Consider the following 23776-nt stretch of genomic DNA (forward strand, 5'->3'; position numbering starts at 1 on the left):
ATAAGAGAAAATCGGAACGACCTTTAATTGACTTGAGAGAATACGTTTGCCTGGCATAAAACGAACACGCTTTTTTCCGAATGTGTTGGAAAGTTCACTATGTTGACTGGTCACAGTAAGATCCCACGCCGACTCATTATTTTTTAATCTTTGTCTGTCATCCCTACCCATTCTGCAAATCAGATTCAGTGTTGTAGAAACCAACGGCAGAGTTTATTAATAATTTCTTGATTTGCAAATTGTGATGTTGTTTACTGACAAAAGGGCAACCCCTGGAAATATATATGTCTATTCTGGAAATATATATATATGTCTATTCACCTTGCATGTCAATGTTAATGACTAAATCCCTCGATCACAACATTTTTCTCATTACCTTTCCTGCTTCACAGCCCAAACAGTGTTCGGAAACAACATCAAAGACAAATCACCATCCTAACAAGTGGATATTATATGCGCATTTCTGAACTGTTCTCCTCGAACACGATTGAATCAATTTGGGAAATAAATTGGATGATGAATTAATGTCGGCTAGATCTGAAAATGTAAGCATGTACTTTTCTCTTTAAGCAATGCACCTGTTTTTATGAGTAATTTGTAATATTTAAACATTCAGCTATAGGGCACCCAACAATTTTGCTAAATTTGAAAAATATAAAGATCCAATGCTCTCCCAAATTAGTTCCAATCGCGTTCTCGACAATATGAACTACGTATTGTAACCAGCAACTTTCTTTTAGTAAACATTTCACTTTTTATTTTTGAATGCTCTTGTTTGTACTCTTAATTAATGATTTGTCAGAAAAATCAAACCACACAAATATGTTTGTCTGTTTGTATTTTCATCCAAGATACTTTTCTCATCGATAGGTGAGATGGCGTCAGGGATTTCTGCTATGATAGGTCAACGTATGTTGATAAATAGAATATCAGCAAAGCTCTCCATTGAAAGGTTCGTTTATATCAAAGCTTCAAACATTGGAGTTTCAAGTAGAATGACTTGCAAATCTCCTGGTAAAACCACTACAAGGTATATGATAAAATAGCTTTAAACTAAGATCCATGAACTACAAAGAAACAGATCTATTTACAGTTGTTTTTACAGGGAATTGAGCCTGTTTACATGTCATTAATTAATTGATTAATCACGTAGAACGCGCCTCGGGGACAGAAATTTTGGCGTTCAAATTTAATCAATTCTCTTCAGATCTACCATTTGTTTGGGTTGATTTTAAAGCTCTTAATGAAAGAAAAGTTTTCACCATCTTATTTTCGAAAATCAAAAATTGTATTTTCCCCCATAGAGTTAATACAAGGATGGCGGCCATTTTGAATTTCAAATATCGGGAAATCCTAGGTAATGTGTCTCTCTAGTACCAAATTTTGCAGGGTGACCCCAAATTTTTTTCTTGATTTGGCAAGAGAATGGCGAAAGTTTCATCGAGGAAAGTTTGAGCAAAAGTTTAAGGCTTTCACTTTCCAGGCGCATATTACCTTAATTCTTTTATTGCCATGTAAAGAGTGATGTTATTATACCGGATGTGACGTCGAAGAAATACAACTGGCAAATGAAGTCAAAAAATAGCTTTCTGCTATCAATCGAGTTTGACTCAAACTCAGGATACAATGTCCAGTGTCAAAAAATGTGAGCTAAGATGAACTTTACATAAATATGTGTTGACAATACATGATTTGTGATGCACGTATTAATTATCACTCTAGACATATTTTCACATTTTCGTATGGCTGTGCCACACAGCTGTTTTGAAGTGAGATACCCGGCATCGCTTGGTAAATTGTTCCAATTTTTAACACTTGAAAATGAAATAGTAAACTATCCCAGCTATCTGTGTTGGTTTTCTGAATAGATTTTTAGACAAAGCTTAAACATGGTATCTTGTCTGTGATCCTGTCTGAAAATAATCGTTTGTCTAAGTTTGCTATGTGTTAATCAAAATAAAATTGCTAAAACCTATTTTGTGATATATATATATATATATATATATATATATATATATATATATATATATATATATATATATATATATTTGTATGTCAAATATCATACCGAAGAGGCAAATATGAAAATGCGAGACAATCCGAGTACAACCAGACCCCCTAAGTCAGCATGTGTAAGTCCACACAAGAGCCGCATTGTCCTCTCTCGTGGGGTGGCAATTGAGTCCGACCCTGTTCACAACAACATGGCGAAGAGCTTTTACCATCTTTAGAAAAATGTTGAAGTTTCTTTTGATTATATTCAGATTTCTTTTGGCTATGACTGCACTGTAAAAAATATATTTCTTGACGTAAACAAGATTGCCCATGAGACGTCAATGTTCAACATCGTTTTTGGGCAGAGTGTGTCCGTTGCTTTTGCTGAAACTCCACCTTCTAAACCAAACTTGTTGAATTAAAGGACCGTATCTACACTAGCGAGTATTCTGTGTCACTTGCAATTTCATGTTAAGGAAGGAAAATAACACCCCTGCATAATCTACTGCTAAACAAAAAGTGAAAATTGCCTGACGGAAAACTACTCACTCGAGCGGCACATTTTCGTTCATCTCCATCTGCTACGAGGTAACCTCTCCCTAGAACCTCCTTCCCCAGACTAGTATGCACTACTGCATTTGAAGGTATTTATCTGTAAGTTCTTGGAGGTCCAGTTTCATTGATATTCTTTTGAAAGAAACAATAATAATACAGTTTCTGTCTATTAATATTTTGGCCTTACATTACACTATATGTGCGCCCAAATGAACAAACATTCTGAATAGTTATGTAAAAGTCTTGTTTCGTCTGAAAAGTTTTACCATAGTTTTTTTCAATATTAATAAAAAATATTGATAGAAGGCCAGTCATAACTTTTGACAAAGTGACGATTTTAACAATCAGTTTGACTTTTCAAGGGTTTAAATGATTTATTTTCAAGATGAGATTGGTATTTATAATAAAAGTTGCGAATTATTAGTTTGGCATGTACTGCAAGTTTTTTATTTTCATCGTTTTTCGACATAATGAAGAAAGTGAATGTTTGAAAATAAATAATCCTGTATTCATTTTGTTAATGTTAAATATGTTATATCGCCACATAGGATTAAATGCCTTTCCTTCCATCAAATGAGTGGACTGTGGGGTACAAAGAGGCAACCATAGGCATATACTGCTCGAGTTGTCTCGGTTTTAATGTTTGACCTACAACAATACTAGAGTTGGCAAAGTTTATGGTAAAGATGGCTGATCTTTTCAACAAATCAAAATTTCACACATTTTCTGACAATATGACTTTATAAACTGGATCTCATTGGAACACGGATATATCGAAGCCAGACAAAATAGTGACCAGTAACCAGTAAGTAGCAGGAACTACCTTATGATCACCTGTTGCAAGAGCGACTTTTGTCGACCGTATGGATCACTGTCACGGGGTAGAGTAACAGTGGTTACATTAGGGCCTGGACAAAATTTACAGGCCCTGGGGTAGGGCTGATACCATTTTGGGTATGGTCACTGTTTTTCATGCAAGTGTTTAGGGAAGATTTGTACGATATTTGTGCATGTATTGGGCACTTTACTTTCATGCAATGATTCCTAGATTGATCAAATATGACCCAACTGTCCAAATAAAATATAACTTCTACATACACTAAAAATATAATTTTTCCAAGTCTTTGTGTTGACAAGATATCATTAAGATAGTCCAATTCATTAATGTCCATCAGTCGCCATAATTACCAACTTGAAGATCAACCTTGCCGGAGCAAAATGCTGATGACACCATTGTTTTATGAACACCTTTTTCATTTATAACATAAGTCAAAACAAAGTGATGTTGGTATGTAAACAATCTTTTTATGCATCAAAACTTAAGCCATTTATACTGACTTATAAACATTTACACAACATTTATTGCTGTTCTGTGATATGATTTAAAACAGAATAATAGCCTTTTAACATCTTCTATCGTTATAAAATGACTAAACCCCTTCCACAGACGTCTTCCGTTTATGTCACAGGCAAAGTAATGTCGTCTGTGTATAGGCAAAATGATAACTGTTTTTGTGCAAAAGTTTGGTAGTGGGTCACCATTTTCCATGCATCCACTTTTTGAATCGCACCTGCCCTCGCCATACTAATTATATTTATGTTCTTATTACTTAATTTTTTTTTACATCATGTGACCAAAGTTAGGAAAGTATCATCGCTAGCGCTGATGTCGCAAATGCGGACGGACTTCAGCACAGATCGAACTCTGTCCTTTTACACGTAGTACGATGAACCACATGCGTGTGTGTTTACTCTCCGAGGCTTAGTTTTAGCTTAGTTAGAGTTTAAGCATACTTGCATATTTCTGAGTCATTTTATTGTGTGTTGTGCTCAGTGCTTAGAAGTGCAGGGTCCGCTTTTAACTTTACTTTCAAGTACTTTACTTTATTGCTCAACAACACACTCAGGGAGTGCTGTAAAGCAAAAATGACAAAACTCAAAGATGTAAACTCCAACAAACACTGAATGAAGCTGCTGCTGGGAGAGGAACTAAAGAACAAGAAATAATTTAGCAAGAGGTAGTTTATCTTTGTGAGTAAAGTTAAGCTTATAGTGCTTTTCTTTGTCATTCAAATCAAGAAAGCCAGGATTATACAAACCTGTGGATGAAAATAGAATATCTCGATAAGTTCTCTACTTTGGACATTCTATTACAAAGTAAAATTCATCGTTAACTAAAGACTTACAATGTTTGCAGAATCTTTCATTCGCAGGAACTTTTTGAATTGACCTCCTACCCTATTCTATTTTCTATTCTACTATGATTGAATAGCCCTCCAGTGATCAACAAAATGCTTCAGAACTCTCGTAACTTAAAATTAGACGGTAAAGTAAAGAAAGCCGGGTAAAATCCAATCAACATTCGCTACACATATTGCTTCGTCTAGATATCAGCTGAGATAATATTAATCGCTTATCTTTCTTTATGGTTGAATTTAGAGTGCACACAAGATTTATGCAAAGGGAGCCGTCGTCCTGGTACCATCCGTCCCATCCCATCCCCTTACAGATACTAAGGGCGCCCTCTTGTGGTATGAGGTAAATTGCTGTAATTTTGCTTCAAAAGTTGTTTTCATTGGTATTTTAAACTTACAAATTACACTGAAATAGAAATAGAAGGGGGATCAATGGCTACAGTAACTTGTCACTGGACATGTTCCCTCTTACCGATTTTAAAAGTTCAAAAAGTTGGACGAGTTAACTGAATCTGAAACTTAATCCAATGTAGAACCTGACTCAACATCGTTGTCTGGTCGCCGTGTATGTGTTGCCTGTCGCGATGTCGACGGAGATTAGCGTCTTCCGCAGCTGAGATTGAGTAAAGCACAGATGATGGGTAAAATTCCAAACTACATGAAATTTGTGTGTCTGGCAGCAAGACTGAAAAGCCATGCAGATTCTGCAAGATCACAGTACTTGGTACTTCGCGAGAGTACTACAGTGATGGTTCCATTGAGATATTCCATTGCTGCCTGACTTGTCCCGTACAACGTCGTCTCCCCGACAACAAGTTTGCGTTCAATTTTCGTTCCATCCATCGCTGACGACATCAATACTTGTTTGTGACGTTGCGACGCGACGCGACACGGAGAACATAGTCATTCTTCTTCTATCAGCACTGTTCCGAGACAAAATCCCTCGTATGCTGTTTCTGTTAATCGCCAAAATGGCACCAAAACTTACTGAAACTCGCGGTGTCATTCTCAAATTGCTGTGTTTCTTTGTCGAAGTCGAGAGATGAATTCGACAAATTCGACGCTCAGCTGTATTTGGACACTAGGTTGTATCCTAGTACTCCAGATGTTTTTCCTCATCCCTGGTGATGCAAAATTCATCCAAGGACATATGACAACGGCTTCAGTAAGTTGTATCTCTTATCACTTGTCCCATCAGCTTGTCTCTGTCTGGCCGAGTAGCTAGACTGGGCACGTACCAGGGCATCAGGAAAGGCTCATACATCAATGTTATGAAACCATATAGCTGCAGTAATGGAACTAGATCTCGATTACGTTTACTGGGAGTAGGAGCTAGGGTCGCACTTTTACTTTTAATTTTGTGATCACTTGCTGCAATCGTAGACCCCAAGGGTCTATTGCTGATATTGGCGCAAAATATAAATCATCAATAAAAACTCCGACGATACGATAGAGGTAGCACACTGTGCTACTGGCATTGTTTCTCCAACATGGTCTGAACTTTGATACGGTCGTCACAAACCCAAACTTCCGCAAATCACAAAAGGGACTGAGGCAAGATTACATCTCTTTATTGACCTTAATACTTTTCCGTTTTCCCTCCTTTCAGAACTTTAATTTCATCGATAGGTTTTGTTTCCAGCCAAATGAAAAAGGAACGCTCCACTACGAGATCAAGTACAAGGCCGTAAGTACCCATATCCTACCTTACCATTAGACATTTTATTGTTAGAGCGACACACTGTTACTCCTTGACATTTACACCCAGTGTTCTATGTGTTTAGCTTTTTCATTCGTACCTTGTCAAACTTATAATTTCCAAGTGATTTTTTATTCCGATTAAAACAATTTTCTTACCATTTAACCTAATTAGAAATATGCCATGTATACAAATAAACGATTACAGAATATTCCTGTCAGTTTAGTAATGTTGATAACAGTTTACAACATTAAGTAAAAATGTTAACAGCAGAGCTTAGGGTCCTGTAAAATTGTTCACCAGTACAAGTACAATGTTGGATGTCCTTGGGATGAAGAGCCTGTATACTGTAAATGCATTAATTCTTCACTAGGATGAGATTGAAATATAATTGTTGAGTGATAAAATCAGCCACAATCAGTGCATTTGAATCCTATTGAAAGTGCCAACAAATCAAAATATTAATGATGTTAAAGCCATGCAAAAATGAATGCTTTTCAATTTCTCCAGGTACAGTGTAAGACTACTTTTACTAATTTGCATGTAGGTAACTCAATGCATAATTTTGTTGATTGACTCAATGGTTTCACCATCATTTTCAAAAACACAAAAAATGGCTCTGAAATAATTAGATATTTTTCACAGCTACAGGTCGTTAATGTCTGCGTTAAATTGGTCACCATAACAACATGACTTTCTCATTGTTACAGGAAAACTGCTGTTACAAATTGTTGATGTTTAATGATGAACCTGGACAATGGCCGTATATCCGACAACATGAAGATACCTTGGTAGGTGTTTTGCTTGCTTTTAGTGAATTTAATTACATTTATTAAGATTTAAGTAGCTTCTGTTTCAAAAGACAAGTGGTTCTGATAGAAATCTCTGTTTGTAGTGTATTTTATGCAAATACAGTATTCTTATGCAGGTTAGAAAATATCTTTATGGAAAAATGAGTGGAGAAAACACTTAATATATACTGAACTGTATTTCTCTTCAGGACAATGCCATCTTGAAGTGTACTGTGCATCTTGTAAGACTTTATTGATTTTATTTGTCAATTCTCTTCAGACTTGTGGTGAGAAGAAGGAAACAATTCCGGGGACCTACAATTCCAAACTGACATTGACTGATGGATATAATGGATGCAAGAAAGTAACTGACTCCGATGGCATTGAGGTAATTGTCTTCTGGATTATCAGTTAGTATATGATATCACTGTTGTGACTCTATAAAAGTCATTTTGATGCATGCAAATTCCACATGTTGCATACTGGTATATGACAACACACCATAGCTTTCATAACATTTCTACAACATAAAGCGATCAGAGAAATATTCCAAGTAACAGGGGACTCTGGCTATCACCCTCTTTTTTCCCTTCTAGCAGTTTAAACTTTACCTTCAAAAATATGTTGAATCTAAACTTTGAACATGAGAAGACTATGTATTGTGGCAGTGATTTGATTCCAGTTATAATAGCTGCCGCTGTGGTACGTTGCATCGGTAATGTTGTTGTGTGAAGTGAGCTACTGTACTCACAATCATGGTATGTAATCTCTTTCAGTGGATGCACTGTGTTGGAGGTCGCTCCTTTCAAACACCTCGTGCACGTTGGTGGTACTTTGTGATGAGTAACTGCTACTCTGATGTAGCTATGGACTTTGATTATAACATTACTATGACCAACGGTGTCAAGTTGTGGGATAAACACTTCTCAGCTGATGAAAGATGTAAGTAATAGAAAAGTGATAACAATACAGAATACTAGTTGTGAAAGTGTACATACAAGTTGATATATAGAAACATACATGTGTGTAACAATGAAATTCCTGTCAGGTCAAGGACAGTTGTCAGATCAAGGACAGTTGTCTATTCAATAAACAAAATTCTGATACTGATCAAAATGAGCAGATATGAAGAAATCTTGAAAACAGTACACTTATGAGCTCATTTCATTTCAAATTCAATATTCTTTGTAGATAGTCTTGGTTTAGTAATTATATTATACCATGTGTAATGTCATCCAAGAAGGCATTTACTGATGAATCCATTGAGAATTGCATTGAATACAGATTACATTGTATCATTTTCTAATGTTTACTTTCAATGAACAGTATTTTTACAGTCTGGTCATTCTATTTGTAGATCAAGCTGAGTTAGTCAAGTGCTATTGAAAATATTTAATTCAATAAAAAACTAGGGAAAGTCATTGTAAGCTTCTTTTATCAGAACCTTACACATTAGTGCTGAGTAATATTTACTGAAATTTACCCAACTTGATAAGATACTGCTTTGATTGATTTTATAATGCTGATGTCTGCATGACATAGATAAATTGCAGGAATCATAATGTATGGTTTATGAATGATTGATTAATGTATGAATAAATGAATGAATAATTGAGGTGGAATTTTATTTTCACAGTTTTGTATCTGCATTGTTTTTTGCTAAGGTTTTGGAAGATCGGTAAATGTTGTGGAAATACCATTATTGTCTATAATACTGTTGTATTGTCATGACCAGGGAACCCTGGTAAAATTTACTGGCGTACTGTCCAAGGTACCAGCCTTTACAAAAACACTGGTATATGTAAATCCAGACATACATAAATGCAGCCATACACAAGTAGAATGTACATAACATGTATGGCACAGTCTGTATTGACAGGTTGAATACAGTGTACTTCAACATTCGAAGGAGTAGAACCAGAAACTAGATGAGACAAAAACAACACACAAAAACCACATCATAAACATTCCATATACTTAGTAAAGGCCACATTGAGTGTAAATTTTCTGTGTATTTGAGCAAACATTGCCAGAAGTTCCAGTTACTGGCCTTTCAATGATAAATCTTTAATGATTTTCAATCTTTCAGATATATTGGAAACCAATTTGGTGTTCATGGTTTTGTACTTCTTCCTGTTTGTGATCACCCTTCGCTTTTCCAGTAAGTAGTGGTGTTCAGTTTTGTCGCAACATTTACTTTACAAGCAGTTATTTTATTGACCATGTACTTTTTACAAAGCGTTTGTCAAAATATTTACTTATCTAGGAATGTTTATATGACCAGTGAATACTGGTATGTGCCTAAACAATTGCTATCCCTGTAAATTCAGTGTTTTTCAAATGAAACTTTTATATTCTTGCTGAATTTGTAGAAAACATTACATGCACTAAGATTGCTGCAGTGTTTATCAGGAAACACTTTGTTATTGTTGAATAGCATTGGAAAAGCAACATCACCTCACAAATATTGCCATATCATATGAAATGGAGAAATATTCACACTATCAATGAACACTGTACATATACCTGCATACTTTAACATACATGGACCATTTCATTTCATTTAAAATATCCTGTGTTGTATCTACAGAGATTCTGTCAGAACGGAGACTTCTACACTCTACATACAAGTTGTATGCCTTCTCAGTCTTGGCAGAGTTTTCCAGTTTGATTCTGATGACAATTGCATATGGCATGTACGGAACATCTGGTTTACCGTATCCTGGATTGGAAATGTTTGGTAAGTGAGGGATTTGAAATGTATGGCAAGTTAGTACAGAGGTCAGTTTAAATGACAGATATTCCATGTACTGCTTCGTGACTTTTGTATCCATGCCTCAGTAAATATATTTTATATTACATGAGATTATCCATAGCTGAAATTGATTTGTAAACTTGAATATTGATCTGCAGAGTCAAGTTAAAGGTAGGGGACTCGATCCCAGGGATCAAGTTTGTTCTAGTCTGGAGGAGGATTATAGATGTGTCAGTGACTTTTGATTTCCATTGAAATTGTAATCTAGAAGTAAATTTCCAGGCAGGACAATCTGACGCCAGACCCATGCCTTAATCTTTCAATGACTTAGATATTTAGAGAGGAGCTAGAACTTTTAGAATGCAGTTTAAGGTGCCTGTTTCTCACTACATATTTGGACCAAAATGAAAAATGGTTATTGTGTCTGGGAGGAGATAGCAAATTGTAAATGTTTCAAGTGGTTCTGAGGCAGCCTTACAAAATAGCTGAAACAAAAGTAGGGCAAACAACTGCACTTGTTAAGTCACTTATAGAGCTTTATATTGGAGATCTGTGTATACTTTTCAGCCTTCATCTGTAGTCATGAATGTTCACAGAAAGACAGGGTAGTAACTCCTGGTGAAGGAATCAAGTACAATAGAATGACAGGACACTTCTGCCACATTTCCTTGCTGGACAAATATTACATTGACAAGTGATCATCCAAGCCTTGACAATATTTTATGATTTTGCAGTTTCCATAGTTCATTTAATGCTACCCTGACAGATACAAAACATACGTCGCTTAAGATGCGTAAACAGCTTACCCTATGCTACAAAATGTGATTGATTGATTTGTTTATTTGTTTGTATTGCTCATAGGAGTAATAATAATAAATAATAATAGTATTTATTGCTTTAAAAACGCCTTCCATGTAAAAGACATCTCAAGGCGCATTACAGCTTATCCAATGCTACAGATGTAATTTATTTGTTTATTTGTTTGTTTGTTGAATATTTTATTTACTATTTATTTATTTCTTAGCTAACTGTGTTGAATCAGCAGGAATTCTGGTCTTCATCTTGATGATCATCTTGCTAGGCAAAGGATTTACAATCACAAGGTAGATAAGTTTTTTTAAAATCCATTAAATATCACGATTAGCAGGTTAGATCAGCAGTGAAGGCTTTCATTTACACTCCGTTTGCCAGTATGCAATGGTTCGGGCTCCCTCAAATGTATACAATAGTCCTTGTATCACGCCCCTTTTGACTTTCCTTGAAGAAGAATAGTGCTGTAATATTTAACTTTTTTACTGAGTATCATCAAAATTAAAGTTTATATCTGGTTAAATCATCACATTAATGAAATTATTATTCAAAGTTTAGTTTGATTTTTAGCTCACGTGTGTAAACACGTGGGCTATTGTCATAGCGATGTCTGTCTGTCTGTCTGTCCGTGTGTGTGTGTGTGTGTGTGTGTGTGTTAGTGTGTGTGTGTGTGTGTCTGTCTGTCTGTCTGTTTACACGATAACTCAAAAACGCCTAAACGGATTCAAGTCAGATTTGGTACACAGGTACCATGTGCTACTTGCAAGCACTGATTAGATTTTGGTTAGCGTGGCTTGCATATTAATGAAGTTATGCAATATCGTTTTTTTCCATACAATGGTTTCCCTATGGAGACGGTAATGACAGTGTAGACATATATCAAGAAATACTGCACAAAATTTCATGAAACTTTTCACAGATGACAATCTCAGAACATTATGATGATACTGTGAGTGTCATGTCAATTATCTTCTCATTTGCATATTTAATGAACTTTGTTATTAGTGAGATAACTCTGAAATTCCTGCACCAAATTTGATAATACTTGCAACAAATATTGATCTAATATATATCTAATAATACTTAGAAGCATTAGGCAGTGTCAAGTTAATAAATAGCTCATTTGCATATTTTATGAAGGTTTGTAATTAGTCATATAACTCCGATATAACTTCACCAAATGTGATGAAATCTGCTGCAGATACTGTTCCGACTGATATCTAACTGTAGTAAAAAGCATTTAGAAGTGTGAAATTAATTAAGGGTTCATTTGCATATTTAATGAACTTTGTAATTAGGTATATAGCTCTGAAATTACAGCACCTAAGTCAGTGAAATTGGGTACAGATATTGTTTTGATAAATATTTAATTGTACTGAGAAGCATTTGGCAGTATCAACTTAACAAATAGGTCATTTGCATATTTTATGAAGTTTAGTAATTAGTGATATAACTCTAAAATAACCGCACCAAATGTGCTTAAATCTGCTGCAGATACTGATCCGACAGATATCTAATTGTGGTGTAGAACATTTAGTTGTGTAAAGTTAATTAAGGGTTCATTTGCATATTTAATGAACTTTGTAATTAGTGATTTTACTCCAAAATTAAAGCATTAAATTTGATGAAACTTGCTACAGATGTTGATCTGATAAATATCCAATTGTACTGAGAAGCATTGAGCAGTGTCAAGTTAATAATTAGCTCATTTGCATATTCCATGAAGTCCTATAATTAGTCATATAACTCCGAAATAACTGCATCAAATGTGATGAACACTGCTGCACATACTGATATGGCAAATATCTAACTGTGTTGTAAAGCATTTAGTAGTATAAAGTTAATTAAGGGTTCATTTGCATATTTGATAAACTTTGTAATTAGGTATATAACTCTGAAATTTTGGCACTAAAATTTGGTGAAACTTGCTACAGATATTGATTTGATAAATATTTAATTGTGCTATGAATCATTGAACAGTGTAAAGTTAATTTAGGGTTTATTTGCATATTTAATGAACTTTGTAATTAGTGACATTGCTCTAAAATTACAGCATTAAATTAAATAAAACGTGCTACAAATGTTGATCTGATGAATATCTAATTGTCCCATAAAGCATTTAGCAGTGTCAAGTTAATGAACAGCTCATTTGCATATTAAATAAAGTTTTGTCATTAGTAATTAAACACTGAGAGTACTGTGCGAAGTTGAAAAAACCTACATATAGTGATAACATACATCTCATTGTTCTGTGAAGCGCACTACTATTAATGAACCTGATGTAAAACACGTGAGCATATTCAGTTCATATCTGGTTAAAATAAAGTTAATGTAAGACTTCCTAGTACTATCCAACCCAACATACCAGGCTTCATAATATACGGTTATTCACAAAATACGGCCCTGTATGGGCGAGGGCTCAGTGAGTGACGTATTGGACGAGCCGAAGGCGAGTCCAATACATCACTCACTGAGCCCGAGTCCATACAGGGCCGTATTTTGTGTATAACCCTATTATTATACACCTCCCTCCATTAATCGTCCGTATAAACTAATTCTATACATGGTAAATTTTGAGGGATGCGGCAATCGCGATATGAGTGGAAAGTGCGCAATTGTTGCGTTTGCACGAAGCCAATTAATATCCAGTGCAGTACAAGCAAACTTCGCTGAATGTTTTGAATTTAATTAGTTTTTTAAAATAAAGATCAATTGCACTTAGACTCAGTTTTGTGTTTAGCGTGTTTTAAACCTTATACTATGAATACATTTTAGTGGAAGTTGTTATTATGTCTATAACTCACCGTAAAATAGTTTGTTTACATCCGATAATCGCTAGGTCAAAGGTCAAACAGGCGCGTTGGGCGTCTCCCGTATTCGGGACTCCGCGTACTATACAAAATACGTAAAGTTATTGGACGGTCAAACTCCCATAGGTTACGGCAGTAGGTGTATAATAATACAAGGTATTTTACAGTGAGGGGGAAGTTGCTCAACCAGATTGATGTGTAATACTTTTCACTTTCTCTGTGTCTTCTATTTAGTCCCCACGGACACTGTCCGGGGGGACTTATAGGTTTGGTCATGTCCGTGCGTGTGTGCGTGTGTCCGTCCGTCCGTCCGTTCACGCAGATATCTCAGAGATGCCCGGAGCAATTTCATTCAAACTTGGTACAAGGATTACTTCATATGTCATACAGATGCACGTCGATTTCTTTTGTGATACGATCCAATATGGCTGCCAGGCGGCCATTTTATTATGATTTTTTCATGTACAGAGCCATAACTCAGACATGTTACAACTGATTTTATTCGAAGTTGGTACAAGGACATTGATCAATGTCATAGATATGCACGTCAATTTTTTTGGTGATACGATCCAATATGGCCGCCGTGCGGCCATTTTGTTAAAATTTTTTCATGTACAGAGCCATTACTCAGGAATGTTTCAACAGATTTTATTCAAAGTTGGTACAAGGACATTGACCAATGTAATAGCTATACACATCAATTTGTTTTGTGATACGATCCAATATGGCCGCTGTGCGGCCATTTTGTTACGATTTTTTCATGTACAGAGCCATAACTCAGCCATAACTCAACCGATTTTATTCAAACTTGGTACAAGGACATTGACCTATGTCATACACATGCACATTGATTTGTTTTGTGATACGATCCAATATGGCCGCCGTGTGACCATTTTATTACATTTTTTCATGTCCAGAACCATAACTCAGACATGTATCAAGCGAATTTATTCAAAGTTGGTACAAGGAGATTGACAATGTAATACATATGCACATTAATTTGTTTTGTGATACAATCCAATATGGCTGCTGTGCGGCCATTTTGTTATGATTTTTTCATGTATAAGCCATAACTCAGGCATATCTCAACCAATTTTAATCAAATTTGCTACAAGGACATTGACCTATGTCATACATATGCACATTTATTTGTTTTGTGATACAATCCAATAGGGCCACCGTGTGGCCATTTTATTACGATTTTTTCATGTCCTGAACTACAACTCAGACATATATCAAGCGAATTTATTCAAAAGTATTTTTATCACAGACCTAATGAAGAGGACTCTATCCTCTCTGAGGACCTGTAATCAAAGTACCCATTAACAAGTGGGGACTGTGTCATCAACGATGACTTGTTTGTCTTCATTTTAGTGTTCTGCATTGAACTCTCATTTCTTTCACATGTATTTCACTAAGGTTGTAATGATTTAAGATATAGCTTTAATGTATTTACACTCTTCACATGTTGATTTCTGAACAATTCAAAGAAAGACTGAAAATCACATTTGTTTTCATTTTGTACAGAGGTAAACTGAGTGAAGTGAGTTTGACAAAGCTTGCAGTCTTCATGACAGTATACACCATTGTGTACTGTGCTCTGTACTTCTGTGAGGAAACCATGTTTGACCCAAGAGATGTTCTCTACAAATATGAATCTTATGCTGGCTATGGACTGATTGGACTTTATTTCATTGGTATGTAATCTTGAAACCATGCAGTAACAAGGAATGAAATACTAACAGACAAATCAGTGGTTTGTGGAAAGAAGTAGCCCAGACTAGTAAAACAGTCATCTTATTATACAAAAAGTTTACAATATCATGCACTGTAAATGCACTAGTGAGTATTATTATTTCAATCAAATTCAATTCACTTGTCTTCTCCACGAAATTCTTTCACTGTCCATTTTCACACTTTCATATTTCTGCATGACCAATGAATCTCATCTAACTTCATGATCTTGACATTGATCCAGTATTGACAGCACTTAACCATTTTAATACACTCATTGTCATTGGCCAATTGTCATGACTTCTACAGGACTTTCCATTTTTGCAGTTTCGGTGGCATGCCAAGTTTTAAAGTATACCACTTTCACAGCTAGAAAAACGCCATTTTTTGTTTTAAAATATGTGCCTTTTTAGTGGAGCTCAGGGAATAAGATTGATTAAAGTGTGTTAATGAAAGCTGTGGATGTGATTACACCAATGAAAAAGTTAGGTCATTCAGTGATAATGAACATTGCCAATTCACAGTACAATATCATTTCACTTGCAGGATTTGTATGGACTCACTATGCCATCTACTTCTCCATCAAACACTACCCTGACATGGTAGAATTCTACGTTCACTTTGGTGTGGTATTCTCTTTCTGGTGGCTGGCTACTCCTGTGACTATCCTTGTCTGCAACTATGCTATCGATGCCTGGGTTAGGTTAGTTTAGATATTGGCTATTTGCATGACACACTATCAGGCCAAAAAAAATAAATTGTGCTGTTCCGATAACACGGTTTTCAAAAAATAGGGTAGGTAGGTCGGCAGGAATTTTTTTTTTCCAAAATATTTTTATTTTTAAATATGCATTTTTCAGGGGTTCAAGGCGGTCAAACACTGGCCACAACATTTCCAGAAAAATGTATCATACATATACTACATCCTCGTTCAAGAAAAAATCAAATGCCAAGTAACAAATGCGTGATTTTACGGTTTTTTTCTTTCCTTTTTGGACACCGTGGTGCGAAGCACCAAAGGTGTCCTATGTCGCCACAATGTCTGTGTGTGTGTCCGTCTGTCCGTCCGTCCGTCCGTCCGTCTGTCCGTCCGTAGACAGATTTTGTTCCACTCATAACTTAAGAACCCTTAGGTCCAATGTCATGCAATTTGGTATTTGGTATTATCATGATGAGACTTAGATCTGATTAGATTTTGGTGGGTGTGGCTTATTAATTAATTGCTCATTTGCATATTTTATGACTTTTTTCGTTCACGCAGATATCTCAGAGACGCCTGGAGCGATTTCGTTCAAACTTGGTAAAAGGATAGTACTCTACCTCATACAGATGCACGTTGATTTGTTTCACAATGCGATCAAATTTGGCCGTGTTAGAGGACTTTTTAGTTTTCGCCTCCATAGATTCCCCTGTATAAGGCAATCCATAGACTCCCATGTATAAGGCAATCCATAGACTCCCATGTATAAGGCAATCCATAGACTCCCATGTATAAGGCAATCCATAGACTCCCATGTATAAGGCAGTCCATAGACTCCCATGTATAAGGCAGTCCATAGACTCCCATGTATAAGGCAGTCCATAGACTCCCATGTATAAGGCAGTCCATAGACTCCCATGATAAGGCCAAGAAAAATAAAAATTTAGTTTCTCATCGTATTCATATTGCAAAAAGGATGCAGTGACACAGTTTTAGTCCCCACAGATAAAGTCCAGGGGGCTCATAGATTGGGTCATGTCAGTCCGTCAGTCCATCCATGTGAGTCCATCCGTTCACGCAGATATCTCAGACGCTTTCACAAAATGTCACGTGACCTTTGACCTCAAATATACATATTTGTCCATAACTGGGTAACCACAAGTGCTAAACCTTTCATATATGGTATGATGGGACACCCTATGATGCCACATATTGTACCTCATTAATTATGTGCATATCTAATTTTGAGCAAGCCAATAGAGCTAGAGGTCTGATTTTTGGTATATATGGATAACTTAGCAATACAATTTTTTTGACAAAATGTCATGTGACCTTGGTGACCTTTGACCTCAAATATACATATTTGTCCATAACTCAGTAATCACTAATGCTACACCCTTCATATTTGGTATGATGGGACACCTTATGACGCCACATATTGTTCCTCATTAATTATGTGCATATCTAATTTTGAGCGAGCCAATAGAGCCAGAGGTCTGATTTTTGGTATATAGGGACAACTTAGCAATACAATTATTCTGACAAAATGTCACGTTACCTCGGTGACCTTTGACCTCAAATATACATATTTGTCCATAACTCAGTAACCACAAGTGCTACACCCTTCATATTTGGTATGATGGGACACCTTATGACGCCACATATTGTTCCTCATTAATTATGCACATATCTAATTTTGAGCGAGCCAATAGAGCTAGAGGTCTGGTTTTTGGTATATAGGGATAACTTAGCAATACAATTATTTTGACAAAATGTCACGTGACCTCGGTGACCTTTGACCTTAAATATACATATTTGTCCAAAACTCAGTAACCACAAGTGCTACACCCTTCATATTTGGTATGATGGGACACCTTATGACGCCACATATTGTTCCTCATTAATTATGCACATATCTAATTTTGAGCGAGCCAATAGAACTAGAGGTCTGATTTTTGGTATATAGGGATAACTTAGCAATACAATTATTTTGACAAAATGTCACGTGACCTCGGTGACCTTTGACCTCAAATATACATATTTGTCCAAAACTCAGTAACCACAAGTGCTACACCCTTCATATTTGGTATGATGGGACACCTTATGACGCCACATATTGTACCTCATTAATTATGCACATATCTAATTTTGAGCGAGCTAATAGAGCAAGAGGTCTGATTTTTGGTATGTAGGGTTAACTTAGCAATACGATTTTTTTGAAAAAATGTCACGTGACCTCAATGACCTTTGACCTCAAATATACATATTTGTCCATAACTCAGGAACCACAAGTGCTACACCCATCATATTTGGTATGATGGGACACCTTATGACGCCACATATTGTACCTCATTAATTATGTGCATATCTAATTTTGAGCAAGCCAATAGAGGTAAATGTATGATTTTTAGTATATAGGGACAGACTATAGGATAGAAATTTTTTGACAAAATGTCATGTGACCTCGATAACCTTTTATGTAAAATACACGATTATGTCAATAAATAAGTAACCACAAGTGCTATGTCCTTTATATTTAGTAGGATGGGAGACCTTATGACAACACATGCTTTACCTCGTTAATTATGCCCATATGTAATTGTGGGCAAGCCAATAGAGCTAGAGGTCTGAATTTTGGCATATATGGATTAATTAGCAATACAGTGGGTTTTTTTCAAAATGTCCCGTGACCTTGATGACCTTTGACCTTGAATATGCATATATATGCATAACTTCATAGATCTGAACATATACACTCCAGTGATACTTCTTAATGACCTCATTTCCCTGCCCCATTAAGACTAATACTCCTATTACAAGTGGGGACTATGTCAATGTCAATGACTTGTTACTTCTATACAGAATATTATCTCACATAGTGAGTGTCTGAATATTATTCTGAATTGTATTCCAAAGCACATTCTGAAAGGACTCTTCTGCAATATACAGAATATTATCTCACATAGTGAGTGTCTGAATGTTATTCTGAATTGTATTCCAAAGCACATTCTGAAAGTAACTCTTCTGAAAATTTCACATTCTTTGCCACTGCACCATTTCCCTAATACATACTGGTGACCCACGGTGTCCACTCAAGTCTCACTTTGATTTTACTTCCGTGTTTACGTAGCTCTAAAAAGTTTAGGGTCAGCAGGTAAAAATAGGGTAGGTCGGTTATCGGAACAGAACAGTGTTTTTGTTTGGCCTCACTTAGAATACTCATGTAGAATGCTGTAGATACTGATGATCCTTAGCATCCTAATTCAGCTATCCCATCCTCATTGAACTAATCCCATCCATATAAATCTAATAGTAATCCCATCTTCATTAATGTAATCCCATTCTCATTAAGCTACCCTGTTACCCATAGGAATATCTCAGCAACTTCTCAGACTGCTTTCTCTTCAAAGAGAGCCAAGTTTGTCTGAGGAACCATATTATACTGATCGTAAAGTTTGATGGTCATCAGCTTCATGAAGTAGATCCTTCCCTGTAGCCAAGCCCTGAACAATACTCTGATCAAGAGATAATTTCATCAAATGACAGTGTAAGACTCTACAACTAATGTTTCATAGAATATCTCACATTGTCCCAGATGCTTATAAAGTTAAATTTATTTGTATAAGGGAACGTCAATTTGCTCAATTTGATGAGTAAACTTTATTGTCAGACTTACATTAGCGAGTGCTAGAACTGTAACTGTAAGAGAAAAACCTGCAAACCTCATGTAACATACTTTAAGACTTTTAAGCTAATTCTACTGAATACTGATTTTATAAACCAGAAAATTTCTATGATTTATACATTGTTAATATCTAATACAAATGTAGCAATTTACACTATGTCCCAATATTAGACTCTCTCACAGCCCCTCACTGTCTACCCACTAGTGTAGCCAGCTCAACAAGGTTGGGAAGCCAGCAAGGTAGGCTGCACCATCTGACTGAGCTAGGCCACATCAGCCATAGTGTGTAGCCAGCAAGGGGCTGTGAGAGATTCTAGTCCTGATATGAGCTGTTAACTTAATGCCATATTTTCATTGAGAATTATAGATCTATCTTGTTTGAGTATGATAATCTGTGTCTTTGGTATCGTCAACAAATATCTGCAGAATTTATATCTGCAGTATTTATTATACAGAGATGCCCAGTCGTGGCAGTGTGAATGTGCCATACATTCTTGTTATTATTTTATTTGCAAATAACACGGTGGCTGTATGTAATATTGTCTATTCTAGAGCTATATAATAGTGGCTGTATGTAATATTGTCTATTCTAGAGCTAATTTTAACAGTTGCTGTATGTAATATTGTCTATTCTAGAGCTAATAACACAGTGGCTGTATGTAATATTGTCTATTCTAGAGCTAATAACACAGTGGCTGTATGTAATATTGTCTATTATAGAGCTAATAACACAGTGGCTGTATGTAATATTGTCTATTCTAGAGCTAATAACACAGTGGCTGTATGTAATATTGTCTATTATAGAGCTAATAACACAGTGGCTGTATGTAATATTGTCTATTCTAGAGCTAAAGTTGTGAATGCAATTGAGAGAGTCGTCATCTGTATTGGACACATCTTCTTCCTGATACTGACCAGACCTAATGCTGCAAACAGGAACTTCCCATTCCGCATCAAGACAACACAGGTCAGTGGAATTCCACAAAATAATTGCTCTAGTCTGTGTTCCCTTGAATACAAACAAAGGTGAAGAAAATGAGCATTTATTTGAATTCTAGGACGTGAAGAATATATTTTGATAAGTCTATATGCAGTACGTTATATGCAGTATATGTTCTATGGCAATTAAGCTGATCCTTCCTGTCTCTCAATGAGAAATCAATTGGTCATATTATCTACTTTACAATGGATTATAATAATTGTATCTTACAGATTGATAGCAAGAAAGGATATTTTCCAGAAGCATACACTGGTACCCCATCTGTACTGAGAGCTGAAGCTGGTCAGATTACAAATTTGAAGTTTACTGATATCTTTGTTACAGACAAAACTCCAAAAGTCAAGCAGCCAGAACAAAGTCAGGTATTTATAAAATCCCAAACTGATATTGATATATCAAGTTTAACCTTTTTTACCCAAGACATCATTACATCCCCTTTGTTTGTAATGAAATAGATTAGATGAGGTAGAAAAGTTTTCAAAACTAACAGCAGAGTGCGAGACCCATGTACTGTAGCACTGAGAAATCATAAATATTATCACTGACAGGTATTATCCAATATAACAGCATATCACACATCTTCTCCTGTCTCCCTTCCTAATGATATCAGACTGCATCTTAGAAGTTGTCAGATACTATCCAATAAACCAGCATGTAGAGTATATGTGCAGCCGGCCTCTTCTAGTAATAAACTCTGAGTGAGATGTTAGACAATATTATCAAGTTTTTATTATCTGATGAAACAGCATGTCAGGCATATGTCACTGTATCCCTCTTCTCATATTAAATGCTATCTTAGAAGTTAGGATAATGCATCAGTTTTATCCAATGTTATACAGATAACAGCATATTTGCCACCCAAAACCTTCCCTTCCTGATACATGACTTGAATAAACATCATTCTTTGAAAAGACATAAAGTTCAAATGTCACAGTGTCTGCCATTGACCTGTCAGTGGAATGACTGAGAAATGGTACTAGTATTATCAAATTTTTTTCCAGCTTCATTTTAACTAATCAGTGGGTGCATCCCTTCCTTGTTCAACTTATCAGATATTAGCAGCAGCATGCCTACAAATTTTTGTTATTTTTGGTCAAAAACTTATTTCACTAAAACCACTTGTCTGACAGCTTTGGTATTTGGTGTACGGGTTCATAGGGATGATCAAAATGTGATATATTCAAAATATGATGAAATCTACAATTTTGTATTTTGGGGGCAATTTTTGCCATTTTTGGTCAAAAAAATTTGTCTCTCAAAAACTCATCTGATAGCTTTGATATTTGGTACACAGCTTTGTAGGGGTTATCTTATTTATGATTCATTGAAATAATGATGAAATCTGCAATTTTGTATTTTTCTTGCAATTTTTGCCATTTTTATTGGCATAGACGGCAGTTTCCTATGCTGGCTATTGATGAATGTCTGTGTTTGTAGGGGGCTCTGTAAGAATAAGCCATACTGACACAGTTCTCCTGCCATAAGAATACATTGTATTGCCAAAGGACCTCTGCTCTCACTTTATCAGGTATTATGCTATGTACGCCCTTTGTACCATCTGTAGTAGCTTCAGGGACATTGGCCCTATGTTTTAATTTCAAGCCATATTTTATGCCAAAGTTGCAATATTCATAACTTTCTGGCAATTTTCATTTTTTGTCACCCTTCAACCATACCTGATAGCACATTCTCTATAATTTTCTTTCTTTTTTTTCTGACAGGGAGATTCCGGTGTGTCATCAGCCATCACTTTGGATGCATGGATTGAACGGGAAGGTCTATGGGCACTCAGAAACAACGTCATTGAAGAACATTAAGTCATCCTTATCACCTGGGTCATCTGAGTAACTCTGAAGAGTATACCTTGTTGAACTCTTCTGTGGAACACTCACTGCTCAATTTAGATGCACAAACATCTGATTCAGTATTCCATGTCGTACAAGGCATTAAAGCCATCGATTTCATTTGACCCCATCCAATGAAAGTGATGAAAATTCTGCCCCTGCATATATTTATTGTTAACTTCAAATAAATTTACAAAACCAAATGTTGCTAGTGTGTATGATTAATTTGGATTGGTTGCCATGCGTGTGTCTGTCTATTCAGATCTCTTTCTCAGAATTGCCTTGACCAGTTCATCTCAAACTTTGTATAAGGACAAGGCACTGTTACATACATATACACCTTGATTTATTTGTCATCCGATTCAATATGGCAGCCAGATGGTCATTTTTTGCAATTAACACCAGCCAGTCATACCTTTAAAACACTTGGTGAGAATGCCATGCTGTGTTTCCTCTGGCTTCTGAAATTTTGTAGTAAATTTACGAATTGGGTATTGAAACTTTTCGTAAATTTTGAAATTCATAAGTAAAGATAACCGTTCCAACACGGAATATCATTCAATCAAATTCATATTAAGTACAACATGTGCTTAGACAGAACTATTTTGAGGTTTGGGAGCCTTGAGCTCTCAATCAACCAGCTGCTTCCTTGCATTCGTATATTTACGAATCAACAATGAAAAAATTAGTAAATCATCTAAAAAATTAGTAATTTTATGAATTTGAGAGTGGCAGAGGAAATACAGCCATGCGAATCAGTACATAAGATAATCTGGGAAGGATAGTCTCAGCAGATTTTGGTAGGCATGGCCTGCATAATTAATCATTGTTTGCAAAATTAACATATTTGTCCAATTGGATATATCAGAAAAATCATTGCCCCACTTCCATGTAAATGTGCAGGCTCTCAAAATATTGTATGGCATTACTGTGCCAAAACTGTAGTGGGTAGATGTGGCTTACACCTTGAAATTAATTTGAATGGCTGTCAAAAACATGTTGAGAAAATTACTAAGTCGCCATTTCCTGCACGGAAAAGGGTTTGATCTCATTATTCAAATTAAGAAATAAGAAAGAAATATCATCAAAACTGCTGTCAGAAATTTGAAATATGGACCAAGCTGTTCCGAGTACAGAAATTTGCTTCAGTTCAGTGAGTGATCTCAGTGTGTACAGATCAGAGAGAATTATTGGTAACATCGC

General features: G+C 35.9%; 1 protein-coding gene across 2 annotated transcripts; it reads left to right on the forward strand.

The window, feature by feature from the left end:
- The first annotated feature begins 5294 nt into the window (after positions 1-5294).
- Positions 5295-22776, forward strand: LOC139118358 (transmembrane protein 145-like). 2 transcript variants are annotated; one of them, XM_070681647.1, is made up of 13 exons: positions 5295-5910; positions 6355-6432; positions 7155-7235; positions 7516-7623; positions 8012-8177; positions 9325-9396; positions 9826-9975; positions 11015-11093; positions 15138-15307; positions 15891-16047; positions 20576-20696; positions 20942-21091; positions 22451-22776. In XM_070681647.1, exons 1-13 carry the CDS (start codon positions 5788-5790, stop codon positions 22544-22546), a joined length of 1551 nt encoding a protein of 516 aa, XP_070537748.1. In that variant the 5' UTR covers positions 5295-5787; the 3' UTR covers positions 22547-22776. The 2 variants fall into 2 exon arrangements, with proteins under 2 accessions (XP_070537748.1, XP_070537749.1); XM_070681648.1 differs by having other exon boundaries at positions 5318-5386.
- The last annotated feature ends 1000 nt before the right edge of the window (positions 22777-23776 follow it).

Source organism: Ptychodera flava, chromosome 19 (assembly GCF_041260155.1).
Source record: "Ptychodera flava strain L36383 chromosome 19, AS_Pfla_20210202, whole genome shotgun sequence".
NCBI classification, from domain to species: Eukaryota; Metazoa; Hemichordata; class Enteropneusta; family Ptychoderidae; genus Ptychodera; species Ptychodera flava.

Excerpts from the sequence above, each read along its gene's own strand:
- LOC139118358 (XM_070681647.1), top strand. The coding sequence starts at position 5,788 with ATGAATTCGACAAATTCGACGCTCAGCTGTATTTGGACACTAGGTTGT. Across the intron at positions 6,433-7,154 it reads ACGAGATCAAGTACAAGGCC|GAAAACTGCTGTTACAAATT; the intron begins GTAAGTACCCAT and ends TCATTGTTACAG. Across the intron at positions 15,308-15,890 it reads GATTGGACTTTATTTCATTG|GATTTGTATGGACTCACTAT; the intron begins GTATGTAATCTT and ends TTTCACTTGCAG.